Consider the following 21,348-nt stretch of genomic DNA (forward strand, 5'->3'; position numbering starts at 1 on the left):
CTTGAAACCTCCTTCCCAGTTAAAGAGGCGATGATGAATAAATGAAAATATGTAATATTCTGCAGCCCACAGAGGGGACTGGAAGTACTTAGGTGAATGGGTACCTAGGATGCCCCGCTGGCCTCTGGCTGCTTTCTCACAAAAAGAGCTGCTCTAACAGGTTTCAAAGGCAACGGGAAACGCTGACATCAGGACAGAGCAGGCTTGTGAAATTCAACCTTTTCTTCTCAGGGTTTGTCTAGCTGCAAATATATTTTCCACTTCCAGCCAGAAGGAGGTGGTGCTATTTCCTCTGGGTTTATTCCTAGAAAAACTGAATTTGTGACGAGATGGTAGCCATCAGCAGAAGGAAAAAAAAGTACATATAACCTGCACTGGGGCCCAGCAGCCAGAGCACAGCACGTGGTGGGGACGGCAGTGGCGGAGGCTGCAATGGCAGCTGCAGTGCCTGGCTGCGCTCCTGAATGTCAGTGAAAAACCAGCGATGAGGCTCCCTTTGGTGAGATTTCAAGGAGAGGATTTTGTATACACAACTTCAAAGTGCATGAAAGGGAAAGGGAAGAGATGGCTATCAGGAGACAGGTTTAACCACATTAAAAGAGTCATTGCCCCCACTGAGACTTTTGCTCCATCCAGCTTTGATCCATTTTTTATCCATATTTCCTTTCATTTCTCCCCTTTTGTTGAGACACGATGGGGGAATCAATACCAGAGTGAGTGATGCTGAGACATGCTCTGGTTGCTAATCCTGTACCCAAGTCTGCTCTGAAGCTACCGCCCTGCCTGGGCCCGCAATTAACATTCCCATCCATGCTGAAATAATTGTGACAAGATTTGTTGAACATTAGCACTCGATTCACTTCTAGACTGACTTACAGGATGCTTGGGATGGAACAGTCAGTAAGTTTGAGCAAACCCAGCGAAACTCTCCACAGCCAACACAGTAACCATGCCTCCATCCGCCTGCGAGCTGGTCACTCTTAACATGAGACACGTCTCCAAAATCTGCTCTCCTGAAAAATCTCAAGGCAGAAGGACTTTCTTTTTTCACCAAGTGCCTTATCTCACACTTCAGCCTCAGACAGCAGGGTCATATTTTAGAAGTTGGAAGGGTATTAGGGGAGATGGAGATGGGGAAAGAGAACACCAGAGAGAAGGAGAAAGAGAGCTCGCTGTAAGTGACGACAGCATTCAACCTTTTAAAATAATTAATAAATGATTAATGGCATAAATTAACATAAGATGTGTTATGACATGTTGCAGAGACATTTATAAATGTCTATGGCTTAGTTTATAGCAGCCTTTATGCAGCCCTCATAAATTGAAGTGTGTAAATCAATGTGGCTGTCTCTAAAATGGGTTAGAGCACATCTTAAAATAATTTATAAGGGATAAGGCAATTTCTATATGCCTGTATTAACGAAGTCTTTATAAATACAATCTTCATCCAGACTCATCCTATTATAATTCAGTTACTGTATTAGGTACTCAAGAGATGATAAAATTATTGCTACCTGAAGCTGTCCCTTCGCAGTGTCATCGGGGACAACATGCCAACAAATGAGTTACCTACCCTGGACCTTCCCGAAGAGTTGGCACAAGGCAACGCCTTGCAGCCCCCGTCCTGTCTGCCCATGGCGGGGGCCAGACCTGGTCCAGAAGCCCCCACAGGGCAGTATGCCAGCGTGCAGCATCGCCCAGCTCCTCCACGGGCAACAAAGAGCCCAGAGCCACTGCCCATGCAACAGCCTCCGGGCGAGCATCGCTCCCATGCACCTCCCTGCCAGCAACGCACCCAAGCACCGAACGCTGCTGGGATGTGCTTCCTTCACCCTCCCCTACCCCCCGCACTGAGATGAGGTGTAAGGAAAGGAAAGGCAGGAGCCCTGCTTACCTTTACAGGCGCCAGCAGCTCCCAGGTGGTAGATGCCAGCTAAGACGCGCCAGATGGCAGTCTGCTCCTCTGCTGTGATGCCCAGCGTGCCCATGGCAGTCCGGAGCTGGGCAAATGCTGCTGAGGCTTTCTGCTTCTCCTCCGGCTGCAGGGGAGAGACAGGAGGGGAAACATCACTGCCTCTGCCAGAGCACCGCAGTGCCAGGCACAGGGGGATACCTGGGGGAAACGCAAAAGGGCATGTGAAAACCATATGGGTAGCAAGGAAAAGACAATAAGGGACCCTAGAAACAGTTCAGACAGTGGTGGAAGAAGCCCCTGGCAGATTCCTCGAGAGCCTGGTGTTAGGAACAAGCCTGGGTACGTCTCCTCATCATATGACTACACATAATTTCCACTCCCCACTTCAGGAGTGTCTGCAGAGATGTTTAGGAGCAGCCAGGGATAGACGTTTTATATCTTCTCACTTCTTGCTAAATACAAAATACACCCCCCCACAGGCGTGCTGGGGCCAGCAAACTGCTTCCAGCCACCAGCAGGACCTCATCTGCCCACCTCCAGCCCCAGCAGCCCCGGCCACGACTCCTGCAGGTTTTTTGGCAAATGCAGCCCCACAGAGAGGTCAGGGCTCTCTGCCCCTGCCCTGAGGCTGTTCCATGCAGACACCTGCAGCCCTGGGGCAGACACTGCACGTGGGCTCCAGCAGGCAGCATCCCCATCTCTGCAAGGACCAGCCCACCTGGTATAAAGGATTTTGGTGTGGTGGCTATTAATGAGAAAACACAACTGAGGTCTGTGATTTCTCCAGACTCAATAAAAAACCCCAAATATTTGTGACACTGGTGTTACAGCAGGAGTTATCCATCCCCACTGCCTGCAGGGATGAAGCTGCGATGCCACTGGTGAGATTTTTGGTGCTCAGCACCTGGAGCACTGTTCAGAAAGGAAAATCTGATGAATTTCCCCAAACTCCAAGTGAACCCAGACGCAGCACACCACTGCCCTGGCTTTCCTTCTGGGCTGATTCCAGCTCCTGCTGACCCTCTGCATCCCAGCAGGAAAACCCTCCATGTTGGGACAAGGGACCCACAGGAATCGGGGACTGTGAAGGGAAGGTAAAACCCCCATCTCTGAATCCAAGCCTGCTGCTGTACCAGCAGGGTGAGGACCCACGGTACCTCACCATGCCCTCCATGGGAGCTGCTGCCCCAACAGCCAATTCCTTCAGCTGCCGGACAGGAGCAGAAGCTCCCTAATGAAGACCGAACACTGAATTCATCACTAGATGATGTAACTGCAAATTGCTGCAATTCACCCCAGCACTTTGGCTCATGGGCAATTTGCCTGATCTTTGCAAACAGCTCAGACTAATAAGGAGCTGGTGCTGGAAATCAACTGCAGTACTTTTATCCCTTAAAAATCACATTCTGGGCACTCCAAAGGATGCGCTTTTCTCCCAGGAGCTGCCACCACACCACAGGCAAACATCAGGGGTTGTTGAACCTGGAGTGTTGACCCTGGAGCAGCAGGATCTGTCCTCGGGGTGGATGGGGTGACAGTCCGAAACCCCAGCACAGACACCAGGCAGCAGCAGCCCAGGTCCTGGCAGCTCCCCCGCTCCCATGGGGCTGTCAAGGGGGCTGGAGGCTGGCTGGGCAGACCCTTCCTCACACCCTGACATCCACTCCCTCCCTCCATGCACCCAGTACAGTAGCACCACCCTGAGTGGCCCAGCAGCCAAGGACCCCAACATATCCTCTAGCTGGGGGTGATGAAGGGGGTGTGCTACAGCATCCCACTGCAGATGGCTGTGCAGCATGTCTCCTTACTTTTGTGAATGGCTTGATCCCAAAGGAGTTGTTCTCAGCCACCTGGTGCAAGTGCAGCATCGTCCTGAAAGTAGTTACAGAAAATGAGAGTCAAGCTCCCTCCTCACCTGCCCCCAGTACTCCCCAACCCCTTGCCCTCTCCTCGGGCAGCATCTCTGACACCCACAGAGCCCCTTACAGTCATGTCCAAGGGACCTTGACAGGCAAAGCTGCCACAGGTCTGCCCCGCACAGGGGGATGGAGCTGGCACCAGACACACCAGGACCCTTCGCCTGGGGCAGCCTGGGGACACAGAGCCTGGGGGGAAAACCAGAAGCAAGAAGGGAAAGGGACCTCTCTCTCATCTGATCAGCCCAATTTCAGTTTTAGTGAAGGGGCAAAAAAAGCACCAGGGAATGCTAGAAAACCTCTAATATATTAAGTCTATAAAAATCCTTGCAGCATCACTAATGTATTCACTCTCACAACCTCTTTCCTATCAGAGGGGTCTCAAAAATCACGTTGCTGGAGCAAACTTGGGTGTAAATTACAGGAGAGCCCACTGGCAGCAGGGATGCCCGTTAGCTGAGCAGCCAGGCAAGGAGCAGAGCTGCCCAGTGCCATGGGAGCTTGACACCCACCTGTGCGCTGCATCCAGCCCCATCAGCATCAGGGGGAAGACATTGAAGCTGCTCTCTCCATTAGGCTGCTGGGCAACACGGCCCCTCTCCAGCAGCATGGTCTGGGGAGGGAGCAGAGGCAGACATGAGCAGCAGCCCCCACCACCCAGTGTGCAGGCAGGGACAGCCCCTCGGTGCAGGCAGGGTGGCTGCTGTGCCAGGGCATCGAGGCACAGAGGGAAGAGAGGAGATGGTGGCACTTGGACAGAGGGAGATGCTACTGGGAGCTGTCAAGGAGGGGCTGGATTGCTCCTTGCAGGGCCACAGCTGGCTTTGCAGGCTGCTCCTCCCATATGGGGCTGTGCACTGCAGGGTGTGCAAGCAAGAGCTGCATCATGCCCCAGGCATGCATCAAGGGCAATATTTCAGTGCAACGGTGCAGCACCCACGGTCCCTCCCCACCCCCAGAGGTCTGGGCAATGCGATGGCCCTAGCAAAGGTGCCACAGTCTCTGGATAAGCCATTGCTTGGGCCTGAGACAAGTCTAGACCAGCCCCCAGCCCCGTCAGGGTAGTTCAACACCAGTACTGACATGAGGAATGAGTCTCTGCAGAGCTGGGACCCCCCTGCTGTCTCCCACAAGCATCCCAGGATGGTACTAGTGGTCCAGAGAGTGAACGCTCCCAGGGCACATTCCCGTTCCAGTGCCAGGACAGCCACAGCAGGTATCAGCTCCCTGCTGGTGCCTGGGGCAGCTGTGGGAATCCCTGGTGGTCCACAAGTAGACACCACCTGAAGCCTTCTCGTCCATCTGTGGACATCCATCTGTGCCCAGGGGCACAGGCAGCTCGGATGAAAGTACCTTTGCAAAACAGCCCTGATGGTGATAAAAGCCCTCAGAAGTTTCTGCTCAAGGCTGACGTGTAAGGTGCTGCTAATGAGATGCTGAATTATACATTTCCTCATCAACATTTCATACCAGCACTGTTCTGTGCTCCCAGCCAGGGGAGGAGGTGTCGTGCTGCAGGGACCCCACCATGCCGCTAGCAGAGTTCTGCCCAGCTGCAATTTGGGGCACTTTTGGTCCAGGAGGAGAAGCAGAGCAGAGCGTCACTCCTCTCGCTCCCAGCCTGGCAGGGAAGTGCGGCACTGGGGCTGTTTGCCCCCATCCCAAGGATCCCCCAGTTTCTACCACAGCCCTCCAATCTCACCAGACGACAGGGCTCATGGGGTACCTGGAGATGAGCAGCTGTTATCTGGCCGGTGGCACTGAAATCCAGCGACAGAACCATGGAGAAGCGTGTGGAGCTGCTGCTGTGGCTGGTGGTCACTGATCCAAAGGCTCCCAGGACTGTGAACATTGCCTGGATCTTCTCCACTGCAAAACCAGCACCGGCAGCCCCGTGAGCCAGCCTGCAGCAGCTGCAGCCCTGCATTGCTCTGCTGTGCACTGTGAGAGAGCCAGACTGCGCCACTGCTGCACCAGCACAGGCTCAGAGCTGCAGACAGGTGCTGGAGGATGCTTCTCCTCCTGGCTGCACCTCTGCCTGCTCCTCCCGGGGGTCTGTCCCAGTGCATGGGGACCTGGGGCACTAGCCGGGCACGGGGTTAGCACCCTGCACCATAGGAGCACATGTACATGGGCAGGACGGGGACATGCCAGCCCACCCACACCTCCACCTTGCTCCAGGCTGTTTGCCAGCCCTTTGCAAGAGCATGGTGTACCCAGACCTCCGAAATCTAAACCTGCCCTCTAAAGCTACTGATTGCTTAACAGTGCTTCCTCTCACGTCACCAGTAACTTGATCAGATGGGAAAAGTGCTGCCCCAAGCACGCAGTTCCCTTCTGGTGCTTACTCTGGTGTTTATCAAAATAGCAAATCTGTTTGGTCTGGGATGGGTAAGCGGCAGCAGCAGTCTCAGCCCCACCGCTCACCTGCCCCCTGGGCTGCAGCCCCACCAGCCCATGCTGCGCTCACACAGCTGTACCCAGGTGCTTGGGAGCCACCCCAAAGGGGCATGGATCAGACTGGGAACAGGTCAAATGGAGGCAAACAGCCCCACCTTTGCATTTGTGTGCACTCCCCAGCCTGCCCAGACAGTCTCTGTGTGCTGCCTCTGCCCAGCACCAAGCAAACCTCAGCCCCACTGCTGGGGCTCGCTGCGTTGCTGCTGGGGCTTGGAGCTCGTGGTGGCCGCTCAGCCCCATACCTGAGACCCTGCCGTCCACGCTGCCTGCCATGCCCACCAGGTACTCCAGCGCACTCTGGCAGCATGTGGTCCTCCCAGCCCCGCTGCGCCCCAGGGGCACGATGGCCTGATCCTGCCGCTGCATCAGCAGGTTCCTGTAGGCTCTCTGTGCCACTGAGAAGATGTGTGGGGGCATGCTGTCCCGCTTACCCTTGAGTGCCTGTGGGCAGGGAGAGAGTGGGGAAGCACATCCCAAAACAGGCTTCTTGTAGAGAAAATCCTAAAGACATCCACACTCAGGGCCATGGTTTCTCCTCAGGGTGCAGAAGCCCTCAAGATTCCCAGGGGAAGGGGAAATGCCTCCCAGTCCAACCAGCCTGGCCTGAGTCCAACCAGCACCGGCACCAGAGGGCTGGGGACTGACCCAGGGAACCCGCCGCAGGACCCGCTCCAGCTTGCCTGTGAGCAAGAGCTCTGCCAGGCACCATCCTGGGCACTGCACCCCTGGCCCATTCCCTCCCCAGCCCTGGCACCCCCAGACTGCTCAGGGCGTGCAGTCACAGCAACACAGTGATTTTCTCCAGGAAAACGTCTGTGGTGGGAGCAGTTCCCAGCTGCAAGCATGCTTGGCCCCAAGTGTCCCCAGCCCTCAGTGTCCTCAGAGCATCCCCAGTCCCTACACCTCTTGCCCCTGAGCACTGCAAGCTCTGAGCTTCTCCAGTCCTGAGTGTCCTCAGAGCATCCCTGGCCCCGAGCATCCCTGGCCCTGCGTGCCCTCAGCCCGAGCCTCCCCCGCGCGCTGTGACGGTCCCACGGTGCCACCTGCCGGCACCGCAGCGCCCGGCGCCCACCGCCACTGTCCCCACGGGGCTGGGTGACCGCTTCCCACGGGAGATGCCAGCCACCCCACGGTCCCCGCTCCCCACACTCACCTTCCCCGAGCTGCTGCTGGCCATGAAGCCGGGGCTGATGGCCACCAGGCTGAGCCCCGCGTAGGTGCAGGGGAGCCGGGCCCGATAGCGCTGCTGCAGCGTGTTCAGGGCGCTGCACTCGTTGAGGTTGATGAGCGTGGCCAGATCCTCAGCGTAATCCAGGCTGGGGGGGTTGGTCTGCAGGAACAGAGCCGGAGCCCCCCCTCGAGCCCTGCCATCGTGGCACGGGCTGTGCCGGACCCCACCGTCACCCTGACACCTTGGACCCGTTCAGCCTGGGCCGCAGGGCTGCCCCGGGTCTAACCCTGCCCGAGCGCTGCCACGCACCAGGTGCTGTGGGCAGGGCTCCCGTCCCTGCACAAGCCAAAACCGAGGAGGGGGCTCACCCGCTGCACACTGTCCTCGTCCACCTCAGTGACGCTGCCATCCGCCTCCCTGCGTACCCTTACCCTCCCGGCCGGCAGCTCAGGTGTCCCCACATCTGGCTTCAGCTGCGTGGCTGCAACGAGAGGCTGGTGTGTCCCTCCAGCATGGCACAGCCGAGGCAGCTCGGGGCAGAGCCGGCTGCAGCATGGGGAGCTGCTGAGGGGACACCCCCAGCCGCAGCCATGCTGGGGCATGGTGTTGGCACAGCACCCAGCGCCCACCCTGCTCCACACGCACAGCCAGGCTGGAGACACGGCACAGCTTTGGCATTGGAAAGCGAGGGAGAGGAAGGCAAGTTACCCAGGGTGAATCCATCTTGTTGGATAAGCCAGACCTTCTCTGCTTCGTACCAAACATCCCTCGGAGCCTGCGGGGAGGAGAGAGGGGAATTGTGCAGGAACCAGTGGAAAACTGAGCTGGACAAACTGCATTTGCCCCATGGACAGCAACACTTCCAGCCAGAACCCCTGCCCCTCCTCTGCCCGCTTGGCTGGCCCTGGAGGTCACCTGCCCCCCATCCCCCTGCTGAGCCCACACGAATGGGAAGAGCTGCATGAAACCAGGAAATGGCATCTGTGCTCCAGGGCAAGAGCCCAGCACGTCCGCAGACACGTTACCTGGTCCTTGTCCATGCTCTCGCCTGTCTCTTTGCTCTCTCCTGCTGTCTCCTTACCCTCTCCCAGCTCTTCCTTTGCCTTCCCGACCTCCTTTACCGCATCTTCTGACTTTTCTGGGATCCCTCCTGGCTCCCCCTTGAGACCTTCTGACTTGTTTGCAGTTTTTCCAGGCTTTTTGATTTCCCTTGGCTCCTTCTTGCCACCTCCGACATCTTTCTTCATTTTCTCGGGCTCTTTCCTGGCTAGTCCCAGCTCCTTCCTGGCTCTCACCTTGGCTGGGGGCTCCTCCTGCCTCGGGGGTGCCCCCTTCTCCTTCTTGCCACTCTCAGGGCCCGTCCCCTTGGGAATGTCCCCTTCCTTTGCTGGGACTTTGCTGCAGCACTGGGGGCCCTTGTTGGGTGTGGGGGCTAGAGTTGAGGGGCTGCCCCCCAGGAGGGGGTCCTTGGGGTTCTTCTCAGGGCATGATGGCTTTGCTGCCTTGGGAGCCTCCAGGTGAGGGGTCTCCGCTGGTTTGGGGGCAGCTGCTGCCAGGCTGGGCACAGGAGATGGGGCTTTGCTGTGGCTGGGCCCTGGTGCTGCTCTCCCAGCTGGTAGCTTCTTGCGTGGGGGGGCTGCAACCCCCTCGCTCCCCTGTCCCTCTGCGTGCAGCCCGTTCTGCAGTGGCTGCTCCTTGCCGGCCACTTCTCCTCTGGCAGCTGGGGCGTCCTTGGCTCGGGCCTCACTGTCCTCCACCACTGGCTGTCAAGCAAAGGAGAGGAGCCGGGTCTGACAGGGACAGGGTGAAGGACCTGACCCCAGCCCTGGCCCCAGGAGCCACAGCCCCAGTGCAGGATGCCCACGTCAAGCACAGCCCAGCAGGACATGGAGCTCCAGCCCCGACCTGCTGGGTCTGGGCACAGCCAGTGGCTGCAGGTGGCTGCCTGGACCTGGCTGCATGGTTGCAGTCAGTGGTGGCATCCTCCTCCTCCTCCCTCCCGCTTGGCCATAGCCTGTCCCTCCGCCCGCTGGGTCCTGGGTCACACTTGGTGCTGTGCCCAGGTGTCCTTCCTCTTCCCTTCCTGCACTGTGAGCTGAACCAGAGAGCCTCACACTCTGCTTAATGACTTGCCTTCTAATTAAGCAAGTCAAGAATGGCAAGTTGCATTGATGAAGTCTCCAGCATTAATTGCTCAAGGCTGGTGGCCGGCCCGGGACACAGCCTGCTGCAGCCAACAGCACGCTGCAAGCTCAGGCCTTGCCATCCAACCCAGCTCATGCAAAAAAAAAAAACCCTCAGGCTCCCGGCTGTGGCCAGTGTCACGGGGCCCCCACAGCCCCCCAGGAACCGCTTTGGGCTGGGGGCAGACAGGGAGACCTGGTCAGCATCAAGGCAGGATGCCCTGGCGCTGCATGGGACTCATCACCTCTCACCTCCTCTTTCACACTTGTCTTGGTTTCCTTCTTCAGCTTCGCTGCCTTGGCTTCCTTCTCAGTCTCCCGCACGAGCTGCTTGATGAACCCCCCAGGGATGACCGACAGGAGCAGGGGGGGTGTGGATGGGGGTGGCCCTCGGTCCTCGTCCCGTATCTGTTTGCAGGAGCAGAGGCTTGGTTACGGGGCATGGCGCAGGGACAGGAGCCCCGGCAAAGCCAGCCCTGTGGGCACGTTAGTGGCATGAGCAGCAGAGCCGAGCACCAGCACCCTGCGCTGCCAGCAGGGCTGGCTGCAGCTGCAGGTATCTTGCAGATTGCTGGTGAGGCCATGGGTGACCCCTGAGCACCCAGCTGGCTCAGGGATGCTGTGATGAGAAGGAGGAGAAGCACCAAGAAAAGCCTGGCAGGGAAGCACCCAGGTTTCTCACGCTGCCAAGGGCTGGAGTCTGTGTGTGCTGCAAGCTCTGCCCAGCACCCAGTAGCTCCAGCATGGCCACGGGAGGAACCGTCCCAGCTGCAGCAAGATAAGAAGCAGCTCCTGGCATCACTGCAGCCATGTGCAGACCAGCAGGTCCCTCCGTGCCAGGCCCAAAGCCAAAACCCAGCCCCACTTTTCACAGCTCCCCCAGCGAAGGGCTTTCCCAGCCGCCCCATCGTGCAGCAGCACCCACACCGAACCCTGCAGATTCCCACGAGTTCCATCCCCGCAGGGAACCGCATGCCCCAAACAGCAGCAAAATCACCCAAACCAGAACTTCCAGGCTGCAAAGGTGCTGGAGCTGGCAGGGTGGGACACAGCATGAGCACTATGTGCGGGGCGCTGAGGGGATGCTGACCCCGGAGCCATGCTGCAGGCTGGCTGCGGTGCGTCCCCCCTCCCAGTACCAAGCACCCAGGCAGCCGGAGAGCATCCAGCCCCGAAACACCGCCAGCGCCGCCCTGGACTGAGACTTCCCTTCTGCTCCCAGAGCGCGAGGCGCGAGGAGATGGCCATGCCGGCAGTGAGGTGGGACGGTGCTGTACAGAGAAGCCACAGGGCCGCACTGGGCACATGAGGTGGAGAGAGAGGAGAGAGTTATCCAGGGGCTCCTGCTGGCCCCGGGGCCGTGCCAGGGCTGCACCACCATGACCTTGCCTGGCATCGGCAGCCTGGGCATGCAGGGGACGGGTCCTTTGGCAGTGCTGGGGAGAGCACCAGCCATGAGCAGCCACCTCCAGCCCCCTGGCACAGCACAGCGGAGGGCCAGGGAGCACGGCGACGCGGTGGTACAGGGTGTCGCTGGCACCGGGGTGGTGCTGGGACCCGCTGCCCTGAGCTGGGTGGCACAGGGTGGCCACGGGAGCCCGCTCGTGCCCCAGTTTGGGCTGCCCCTGGCTTCACCTGTTGAGATCATTCATGCACTGAGCAGGTCGGGGCTCGTCTGGCCCTGCCGCTCGCGCCGGCAGCCCCATCTCCTTGTACAGTAAAGGGCAGGGGCGCCGGGAGCGGCCAGGAGCCGGCTGAGGAATGTCACTTGCCTTGTCCGGCGGCAGCCCCGGGTGCCACATGCCTTCCCTCCTGCTGCCCCCATGCTGTCCCCCCAGCCAGGGCCCTGCGGCCGTGGGGGACGAGCCAGGTCCGAGGGGCACAGCCAGAGCCCTGAGCCCAGAAGGTGCCTGCGGTGGCCAGCCCATACCTGCCAGCTGGAGCTGGATCCCCAGCCCTGCTCTACATGCAGGGAAACTGAGGCACAGAGGGGGACATGCCTCGACCAAACACGTAGCAAGGCACAAAAAAGGGCCAGGGACCACCATCGCCACCACTCCAGCTCACCCCACCCAGCGAGTACGATGTGGCCCCATTTGGGTCTGGGTCTGGTCCCCAGGCAGGAGCCAGCTGGGGACTCTCTCCTGCTGCCACCCAGGACCTGCTGCCACCCCAGCGGATGCCACAAGCTGAGGCCACAGAGGGGTCCCCAGCCACCCTCCCACATGGGGCAGGGAGCACAGCCCACATTCCACAGCAGCCCTCCCGGCACAGAATGGGGGCTTGAAGCCACCCCCCAAAGCTGGGGCTGCCGCTATCGCCATCCATCCCCAACTAAAAATAGCCCTCCCTGCCGAGGGGCCCACGGCCTGACTGCCAGCACACCCAAAAAGCTCCACTGGGACCCTGACCCCAACCCCCCACCCCAGAGCCCCCCCCTGGAGTGTCCATACCTGGTGGGGGGCTGCGGGCCCACGCCAGCACCGGGCTCTCCGCAGCGAGCAGGGGAGCGAAGGCGGCGGGCGGGCGAGCAGCAGCAGCGGGTCAGCGTGCACCTCCCCCTGCCAACCCCTGCCGCCGCGGCAGCTGAGGTGACACATGTCATTGCTAAAAATACCCGCGGTGGTGGCACCGGGGCCTCTGCTGGGGAGAGGCAATGGCACCGTGGGGCCCTCCTGTTCCCTGGCCTCTCTGCACTGGGTGGCACACGCGTGTGTCACGTGCCCTCCCCCGCACGTGTGCCCATGCCCTCCTCAGCGCACATGCCTGCACCCCGCAGATGCCAGAGAACTGCTGTGGGTTGAGGTGAGCCAGCTCTGGGCACTCTACCACTGCAGGAGGGGACCCCAAGGCTGTCCCCCAGGATTGCGGGTCAGAGCTCCAGCACAGGGGTTAACCCCAGCTCTCCGTACCAGCCCCAGCCCTGAGATGGGGGGCTGAGCTGGGGAGGGACCCAAAAGCAATGCTCAAAATAACCTCCCACTGGTGGAAAGAAAAAGTCACTGAAGCAATAACGCCAACATGCTCAGCAACCCCAGGCAGGGCGGGTGGGGAGGGAGGGAGGGGGGCAGCCCTGCCTGTCCCTGCCAGCACCCCCCCCCCCCCTTGCAGAGCCCTGCTGGGCACAGAGCATGTGGGGGTGCCATGGGGCTATCACGCGGGGCAGATGGTGACCCACCAGGGACCGCCAGGACCCGCGTCCCACCCACCCCAGTGCGACCACCACCAGCACCCAACACCCAGCCAGGGGTGCAGGATGCGGGATGGGACCAAAGACGGCTGCGGAGGTGCAACCCCCCCTCCGCTGCTCCACACCTCCCCAGCGAGCTCCACGGACACGGCCAGGGCATCAGCACAGGCAGCTGGGACAGCTCTGTTAATAAGAAAGGAAACAGGATTGTTAGTCTGTAGTTGCCTGGCAGGAGCCTTAGGGCTGCCCCCAGCATCTCACCAAACCCCTTTTCCACCTGGGAACAGCGTGAGGACATGTGGTTTCAGATGATCCTTTACATGGTCCCTGTGGGAGCTTGGCTGCTGTGGCACCCCTCAGCTCTGAGTATCAGGGTCCCTCCTGCACTTTTGGAAAGCCAGTTTGTCACCCGTAACACACCTCATGGTCCCTGCTGGGGCCACTTTTTATGCTGCTCCAGCCCACCGGGCTGCGGATCACCCCCAGGGCCCTCCCCGCCACAGCGGCACCATCCCAGCCGCAGCCGGTGCATCCCACAGCAGCCAGACGTGGTAAAAGCACCAACACCGTGCACGCGAATGGCAGCTTCTCTGGCGGAGTGAAGGGACTTACCTCTGCGGGGGGCAGTGGGGGGCAATGGGGAGCAGGGGCACATCCAGCACTGCCCAGTCCCGGCAGGCAGCCCGGCACAGCCTCGCCGCAGCGCAGGAAGGGATAGGCGAGACCGCAAGAACCAGGCGGCAGCACACACGCAAAGGACGGTTTTTATTGGGGTTCTTGTCATATGAGAGCAGTCGTACTGACCAACACACAGAAGCAGCTTAGCTGTGCCAAAATAATCCTTTAAAAAAATAATGGCGGGATTAACTAAGTGTGGCACATCAGTCACAAATCGCCAAGGACTGTAAACTCTGAAGATAAGTCTCTGTGAGAAATACTACCGGAACGTGCAGCAGCATACACCGGCACGGGGCACACCCTCCTCTGCACAATAAATATGAAAAGAGCCAAGTACATAAAACAAAGAATGATTCTCATAGATACAATATCTAAAGTTATTTACAGATACTGGCTTTTCTTACCATTAAATTACACATTGAAAACAGGTTCTCTTTCAATATATTTCTTTAAATCACTAGTAGCTATTCATGTGAATCTGCTCCTTAATTTTTTTTTTTTAAAGGACCAAATGTAGTCACTGAAACAGTGCTCATAAAAGCACCTCTCCTAGGATGCTCTCACTTTATTCTGTTTTTCAGACTTGTTTTTATTTGCCATCTCACCTGCTCTCTGATCTCTCCCTTTCTGTAAGGAAAAGATGCCTGCTACAGCCAGGGAAGCCTCTTCCCAGCCCCGCATCCCGGCAAGCCCCCAGCTCGCCTGCATCCGTCTCCTTTTCCAGCCTGGCAATACACTGAGCTACACAGACCCGGATAAACCCCGACTGTGGATGAACCACCAGCTTTCTGCATCCTTCCCCAGGTTTTCTACCAAAGCCCTGCTTGGGCACGCATCAGGTTTGCGGCACCGGTCTGGGCGCTATCCCTGTCACGGTACAGCAAGGAACCACGACCTCTCGGCACCACCGCGGTTTCACACCTGCCGCTGGCCTCCCTCTCCCACTCTCAATGCCACAGCTCACTCCTCAGCTGCAGGAATCAAACACGGTCAGGCAGGCGTGAAGAAGGGGAAAATGGAAAACAAGGCAAGAACTAACTACTACAGGGGAAAAGCAGCCACCTCCTCCCCACTTTCGGCAGCATCTCAGCAAGAAGATGCAGCTTCAGTGGCACAGCAGGCAAAAGCCAGATTTCACCCTCAAGATATCATTCGGTTAAGCCCCGATGAGCACGTACTTCAAGCTCTGCCACAGTGGAAATTAAAAGCATGTGCTTTACTACCTTGAGTGTTCCTCAGACTGCAGAGGCCACAATTGCAACTGGAATTATTTTTAGCAACTGAGTTATCTGATGAATTTTGTGCTATTTTTGTACCTTGCTGGGGAAGGGGGTGCCTGGTTTGGTTATCTACAGATGTGCCCAGCAGCAGTTACTCGCAGCGAGGGGCTGCCTCATGAGGTTGCTTCAGCTTGGGGAGCACAGGGTCACCCTCCTGACACCCCCCTGGAGGCACAGTCCCTGCCGGGGTCCCAGGGGTCCCCGCTCCCCTGCTCAGCTGTGGCACGGGGACAAGGAGCACAGCCCTGCGCTGTGGCCGGGCATCTGTCCCAGCTGCCTGGCTCCCCAGTGCTCCGCAGCACACTTCTCCTATCTGCGCAGGCTCCAGCCTATTTTTAAGGACCAAGTAATCACCCTGAAACAGCAAAAATAACTTCCAGTAAATACATTTTTGCCATTATCGATGCCAGGCAGCACATCTCTGCTCTGTACCCAAACCAGCCCAACGTAAGCCACCGCTCCGAGCAGACCCGCACCAGGACTCCTCCAGCGCTCAAACTCAGCAGCCCCTCTGGGCTCTCCCTTCCACTTGCTCATTAGCCGTGGAATTAAGAAGCTTTGCAAATAGATGTCTGAGCTTTTTCAAATATCAAGCTGATTCCTTGCCCCAATTTTAAGGTCATTAATTCTCGTTAACCCAGCACAGAGTCATGTGAATAAAAGCTCACCCTCTGGGATGCCGGGGCATAGTGGGGAAATTTAAAGGTATCACATCCAGGGGTTTATTTGCAAGAGTTTTTCAGATGATTCAACATTCACGAGCCACTGCACTCTGGGATGGGCCCGTCTGTACCTGGAAGTCACTACGCTCTAACAGAAGGGTGAGCTGGACAGGCTGATGGGAACTATTTCCACTTTATTATGAAAAACAGAATAAAGCTGACTGATCCTGCTTGAAAGGAGCTGTCATTTCTATACATATACGGAGCAGAAATTCTGTGGAATGTCAGAAGTTGGAGAAACATGTATTTAATAAATAATATAAAATGCTTTTTTGTTAAAATAGAATTCTTGGTTTTATACCTACATAGCATAGCAACCTTTACATAAACAAAATAAAGCTGAGTCTGTGATGATTAGTTTAACAAAAAATAAAAATACAATTTAACAACAGTATTAAAACAGCCAATGTTCAATCCACACAATATGTACACCATGGAATAGAAATCAACAGAAAACAAAAGTAGATTATCTTGAAATTTCTCAGACATTTGGATATACATATGTTCTCTGTATATTTTAGATATTTTCCTTTTTTTTACAATATTAAAATTAATACTATGCTTTTTCAAAATATGCTTTTCAGATTTTTTTTAATTTTTAGAATTGACTCATTCCTTATATTAATCAATACAACTAGAATTATTTACTTTCTACTGTACACTTCAAAATAGTCCTTCTTCCATATATATTTAGAGTGTGAGCATTTCAGAGTTAAAGTAACTGTATCATTGCCATCTGCTGTGCGGGGAACAGTGAAACCAGTGTGCGACTGTGGACGTCTGCAGCACGTAGATATGCACATGACATTAAAAAAAGAATCTAGTCCTAAAACTGATCAGCTGCCAGGAAAAGAGCAACACACAGAGCTCCAGGTACTTCACTTTTCATGAGCTAATTTACTGTAAACCTACAAAACGTTAATGCGCAAGTCAGCACAGCCAGCAGGGGCTGGATCCTACTCGTGGTGGCAATGCTGCTGTACCAAATCCACACCTCGAGCCGTTGCGCTGGACATCAACAGCATCCCCTCATACAGGATCACAACTTCGATAAACAGGGGGGGTTTTAGCACCAAATACACCACATTTCGTATTATCTATGCACCAGACTGCAAACACCTGCATGTGTATTAAAACCAAAACCAACCCGATGATCCTATTTCCTTCTTTTTTTTCCCCCCACCAGGTGAAGTGGGAGAAGAAATATTTCTGCCGCATTGCTAAAGAAGAGTTGTTGAAATGAAGGAAAATCCAAACGCGACTAAGCTGAGGTATATCTGCCGGAGCTGTGTGCCGTCACCCTTGCTCACTGAGCACCATGCTGTCCCCTCCTGCCAGGGTTCCCCATCCGCACAGCCAACTATTATTAGCATGCTCGCTCAGAGTCTTCGTTTTTGAAGCCTAACAGGGGGTAACATACCGGGAACGTCAATGCAAGCTGGATCAGCTCCAGCATTTACACCAGCAGAGCTTATCTCACAGCAGCGGTTTGAGAAGTAACTCATGAGACTGCAGGCGTAGACTTTGCTGGACCAGTGACAAGGCACAAAGCTCAAACACAACTAATACGAAGAAGCTTTTATACTTAGAAAACTCGACAGCCTGCACCTACATGAAGTTTTTTTTAAAAGATGTTCCTTTAACAGTTTCATGAATTTGCAAAATAATTGCCAAATACATTTGAATAATAAAAAGTGCCTAATTTCTACCTGCAATGACGTGACATCTTGGCTGACATGGTGTCCAGGGAACACTTTACAGCATCAGCCAAGCTTGTGCCCAGCTCCAAACAGTTCCTCAGTCACACTTGGCTTACAGCAGGAATAACTGGCACTTTGCTTCTCCTTCACCTAAATTTCAACTTACAAAGGTCTGATTTTGGCTAGAATTTTCTGTGTCCCTATTCTTGAAGTGAGACATTAATTTACAGCAACTCCCACCTATCAAAAATGATGCCCTACCTCAGAGCAGCAGGAAAGGAAAAGCTCGCAGCACAGAGCTGCAGCTCTCCGAACAGTCACTGTGACCCCCCAAGCACAGCTCCTGCAGAAATTACACATCTTTCTACCACCACAGCACTCGCACTTGCTTTCCAGCCCCTAGACTTAACTGCATTTGTCAGCTCGTAAGTCAGAGACACAGAATAATCAGAAAATAATCCCTGCAGCACTGAGAAGGCATGTGGATGTGTAAGGGGAGTGTTTAATATGGCTCTATCTGGCATGTAATTCTCTGTTTTGAAATTCAGAAACAATTCCCATACACGCTTACATCTTCAGTACGTACAGCTGACTTTTTCTTAAAGGACTTTCAAATAATTTGTTTTAAAGTCTGTGTTTAATCATTCACTCTGCTCTGTTGATGCCTGAAGCTCTAATTTCTTTTATCTTTACTTCCCTGAACATGAAAAAAAAAAAGAACAGTCCTACAAATGTGGTCAAAATGTGTAAAAGACATTGTGCCTTATGGTTTCTGCATTCAGTAAGATTTTCTTACAGCTGAAGACCTTCATGTAAAATAACACCATCAAGAACCTTTGACCCTTCAAGAAAAAAAAAAAAAACAACCTTCAGAGAATCTGGTACCTAAACCAGGGACGATCAGTTTGGAGCAGTATCTAGCATTTTGCTTTGAAGGGCAGAATTCCAGCTTTCCCTCCACACCAGCAGATCCAGTCCCCTCCACACAGAGCCCCGCTTGTTACTGGGATCCCAGCTTTCCCCACACGTACGCGAGTTTTTCGCTACGGTAGTCTCTCTTCTTCTCCTAACAGCGCAGTCACATGCAAGTCACAAATATAAAGCTTTTATAAATTGTTGATAGATCAGTTGAAAAAACCCAAATCTTTTACTATCCCGCTCCCATCTGACACTGGCGAGCGGTGCTGACCGACGGCACAGCTCAGCTGCCGTGCACCCCGACGAGGCAATAAGGGCTATCCCAACTCTGTTACACTTCAAAATCTGTGTATTTCTGTAAGTCAGTACACAGCCTTGTTTCATATAAAATCTATGGGTTTGAGGTACAACGTCCCCACTGCAGATCTGTCCCTCCCCTCCTCACAGACACCAGCGTCCAGAACCTACGGTGTCTGGCGCACCACACCACAAAACTCCACCAACAAGCATTTTGCATAAAAAGCAACTGTGGAAAGTAACTAAGAGAGAAGAATGGAACTGACCGTGAACTAAGAAAGTATGAACAAGTTAAAGATCACTCTTGGATCTTGTGTATCACAATCTGAGGGTTTTTTGCAAATCAAGAGGAAAAATCAGAGCATCGCATGGTATTGTAGGAAAAGCTTAACAACATCTACTGCACAGCCAGTGCCAGAAAGATGAGACATCTTCCACTCCAAACATCAGTAAATACCACCAGTAGTCCTTACAGAGGATGCTGAGATGCTAAACACCACTCACCAGTAAGAATGGCAGAGGAGTTGGTAATCTTTATACAGAATAATTCGAAAAATAAACGGGGGAAAAAAGAAATCATTAAAAGATACCACCTGACTCACACAAGGTATTTTCCAAAATGCATTTTTCTTTTTATGCCACACCAGATAGTAAGACAGAGCTCACACAGTTGTGAAAGCACATGCTATGTAGAGTTAAGCCTTCCCACTTTGAGAAGCAAATACACCTAATTTTATCACAAATGTGTTCAGGATAAACAAATACTTTCAAAATAGTTTTCCTATTTTTGCCAATCTGTACTTTTCTACAAGGAAACAGGTCTAGAACTCTGTGGTTATCTGTCAGCAACACACGCCAGACAAACTGTGCGTGCCAGGTGGGCAGAGCAAGCTGTCAGCACAAATTCTATTCCCGTTTATGCAGATGCAATTCCCATCGTCTTTAGGGACTATGAGAGTCATACCACCGCAGCTGGGCAGAAAACACTCTCTAAGGTGTTTACCAAATCAGGTAAAAAAGCTTAAATTCAGCCCTGACTTATCTCTTACAAAACATCACAATAACCAGGGAAAGGCTGACTTCACGTGCTTAAAGTTGTCTAACAGTTAAGAGATTGTATCTTTACTTTAGCAAGGGCTTCCACATGATGCGACTGCTGTCTCAAGTAGAACTAATACAAATCTGGCATCTGAACAGCTCATTTCGTCAGTTCCATCCTCAGTATTTTTGGACAGTTTTCAGTGTGGACAGTTTGAACTCTCTAGAAAAGAAAATTAAAAACCGTTTTGCAAGCCGAGCCACGTGGTGTGTGTGCATGAAACTCCTGAGCTGAGCTACAATGAAAGTCTGGGGTATCTATGCTATGAGAACACACCTGCTTAATGGTTTTATGTACAGCAGAGAAGGATCCACAAGTCCCGTAACTGAAGAGTGATCCAGAATACGTACCAAGGTACCCAGACATTTTAACCCAGTACATGCACTAGAATGCATTGGATTTGAATAATTTCTTTTTAATTTTTAAAAAGTGCCGTTGACCTGAAATGGAAAAGTACTGTCTTTATGTTCACTGTAAACTTTTCAAAAGGAATCTGCTCTTTAAAAACTGTGCTAAAATAGTCAATTTATACAACAGAGCACTAGATGAAGCTACCATAAATTCCTCTTCACCAATTATTACTCTACTGTGTCAGTTATAGTACTGCATATACGTAGAAGAAGCAAAACGGTGGTAGCTACTATTAGTGAGTACAACAAACCAAGTGAATAATTTGAGTTCAATGTTTCCATGAAGTAGCAGTAACATTTAAACCACAGGACAGTTAGAATTCAGTACTTTGAAGTGCATAAGAGTCACACCGTTGACCATCAGCAGTACGGAGAAAGGTTATTATCAAGTCAGCAGTAATGGTTGGAAAGAACATGGCAACACGACAGATTAAAGGTTATCCAACATGGCAAGTCTGCAGCTCCTTCCAAGTTGAGGGGTTTCTCGGTATCGCACACAGAAGTGTCATCCTAGCCAGCAGTAACCATTTCAGTCTCCAGGCTTGGCACGCACCAAACAAGGGTATTGCAGAGAAAGCAGGACCTTCCTTCCATCAGTAGTTCTAGAGTAACGGACCACATTTTAGACACCTCCGGGGTGTGGGAATGCATGGGAGCAATATGCAGCCTCTGCGCTTGGTAATTTCCACCACTGCTAGGAGCATGAATTCACTTGCCACTGTTCCAGTCTTCGCAACCTCCAGAGACAGAGTTCTGACATTATCCCACGCTGTAAACATCTGTTCTTCCTCTTCTAAGCACATCCCACATCCAGGATTGCACAAAGTAATTCATAAGGATTCTGTGAAACTCAGCATGTTCACCAAGTAGCTTTCCCTAAGTGAACTCCATTCTCTGTGTCTCCTACAGACCATTGCTATTCCTGTGGCTGAGTGGTGGTTTTGAAAGCTCTACAACTGTTGAGCGAGATTTATTGAGAAACTTTGGAGCTCGACGCAGCAACCTCTGTGCCTCAGTAAAAGCTTCTGTCAGCTCTTTTTTCCACTGAACAAATTCTGGGTCACTCTGAAAGAGATACAGAAGTAGTTTGGCACTTCATAGTAAACTGCCAATACCCTCTTCTCTCTTAGATAGCGCTTTAAGCAACTTATTTTAACTTTCCGAAGCAATGAGTAACTTTGGATATTGAAAATGTACGGCCCTTTGCTTCTCCACCACCCTGCTGAAGCCAGGCAAGGCAGCAGCAACTACAGCCGGTCAAAATATTCTGAGGGCTTGTGCGCTTCCTCCCTTGCAAACGCATCGGCTACCACCAGCTACTGCAGCGAGCCACATGCCAACAAGGCCTGCGAAGCCCACGCAGGCTGACAAGTTTCTTTAGCTATTTACTAAACTGAACCCACTTTGGC

The 21,348-nt window shown here is 53.8% G+C and overlaps 2 protein-coding genes across 3 annotated transcripts in view; both read right to left on the reverse strand.

Moving 5' to 3' along the window:
- MYO18B (myosin XVIIIB) overlaps positions 1–13,494 on the reverse strand; it is a 77,471-nt gene extending 63,977 nt beyond the window's left edge. The window contains exons 1-12 of the mRNA XM_080403530.1: positions 12,099–13,494; positions 10,855–10,942; positions 9,898–10,053; positions 8,488–9,225; positions 8,171–8,237; positions 7,831–7,943; positions 7,445–7,621; positions 6,534–6,732; positions 5,558–5,700; positions 4,344–4,444; positions 3,724–3,787; positions 1,895–2,039 (exon numbers count right to left, since the gene is read on the reverse strand). Of these exons, the coding sequence (XP_080259656.1) occupies positions 1,895–2,039; positions 3,724–3,787; positions 4,344–4,444; positions 5,558–5,700; positions 6,534–6,732; positions 7,445–7,621; positions 7,831–7,943; positions 8,171–8,237; positions 8,488–9,225; positions 9,898–10,053; positions 10,855–10,942; positions 12,099–12,250 (2,143 nt within the window). The 5' untranslated portion in view covers positions 12,251–13,494. The remainder of the gene's footprint in view (positions 1–1,894; positions 2,040–3,723; positions 3,788–4,343; positions 4,445–5,557; positions 5,701–6,533; positions 6,733–7,444; positions 7,622–7,830; positions 7,944–8,170; positions 8,238–8,487; positions 9,226–9,897; positions 10,054–10,854; positions 10,943–12,098) is intronic.
- Positions 13,495–13,581: 87 nt separating this feature from the next.
- The window catches only part of GRK3 (G protein-coupled receptor kinase 3), a 76,498-nt gene continuing 68,731 nt past the window's right edge, over positions 13,582–21,348 (reverse strand). For both annotated transcript variants that reach the window (XM_080403605.1, XM_080403606.1), the window contains exon 21: positions 13,582–21,004. In XM_080403605.1, coding sequence (XP_080259731.1) covers positions 20,843–21,004 — 162 coding nt within the window. In that variant the 3' untranslated portion in view covers positions 13,582–20,842. The remainder of the gene's footprint in view (positions 21,005–21,348) is intronic.

This window comes from Falco punctatus (assembly GCF_963210335.1).
Source record: "Falco punctatus genome assembly, chromosome: 1".
Lineage (NCBI taxonomy): Eukaryota > Metazoa > Chordata > Aves > Falconiformes > Falconidae > Falco > Falco punctatus.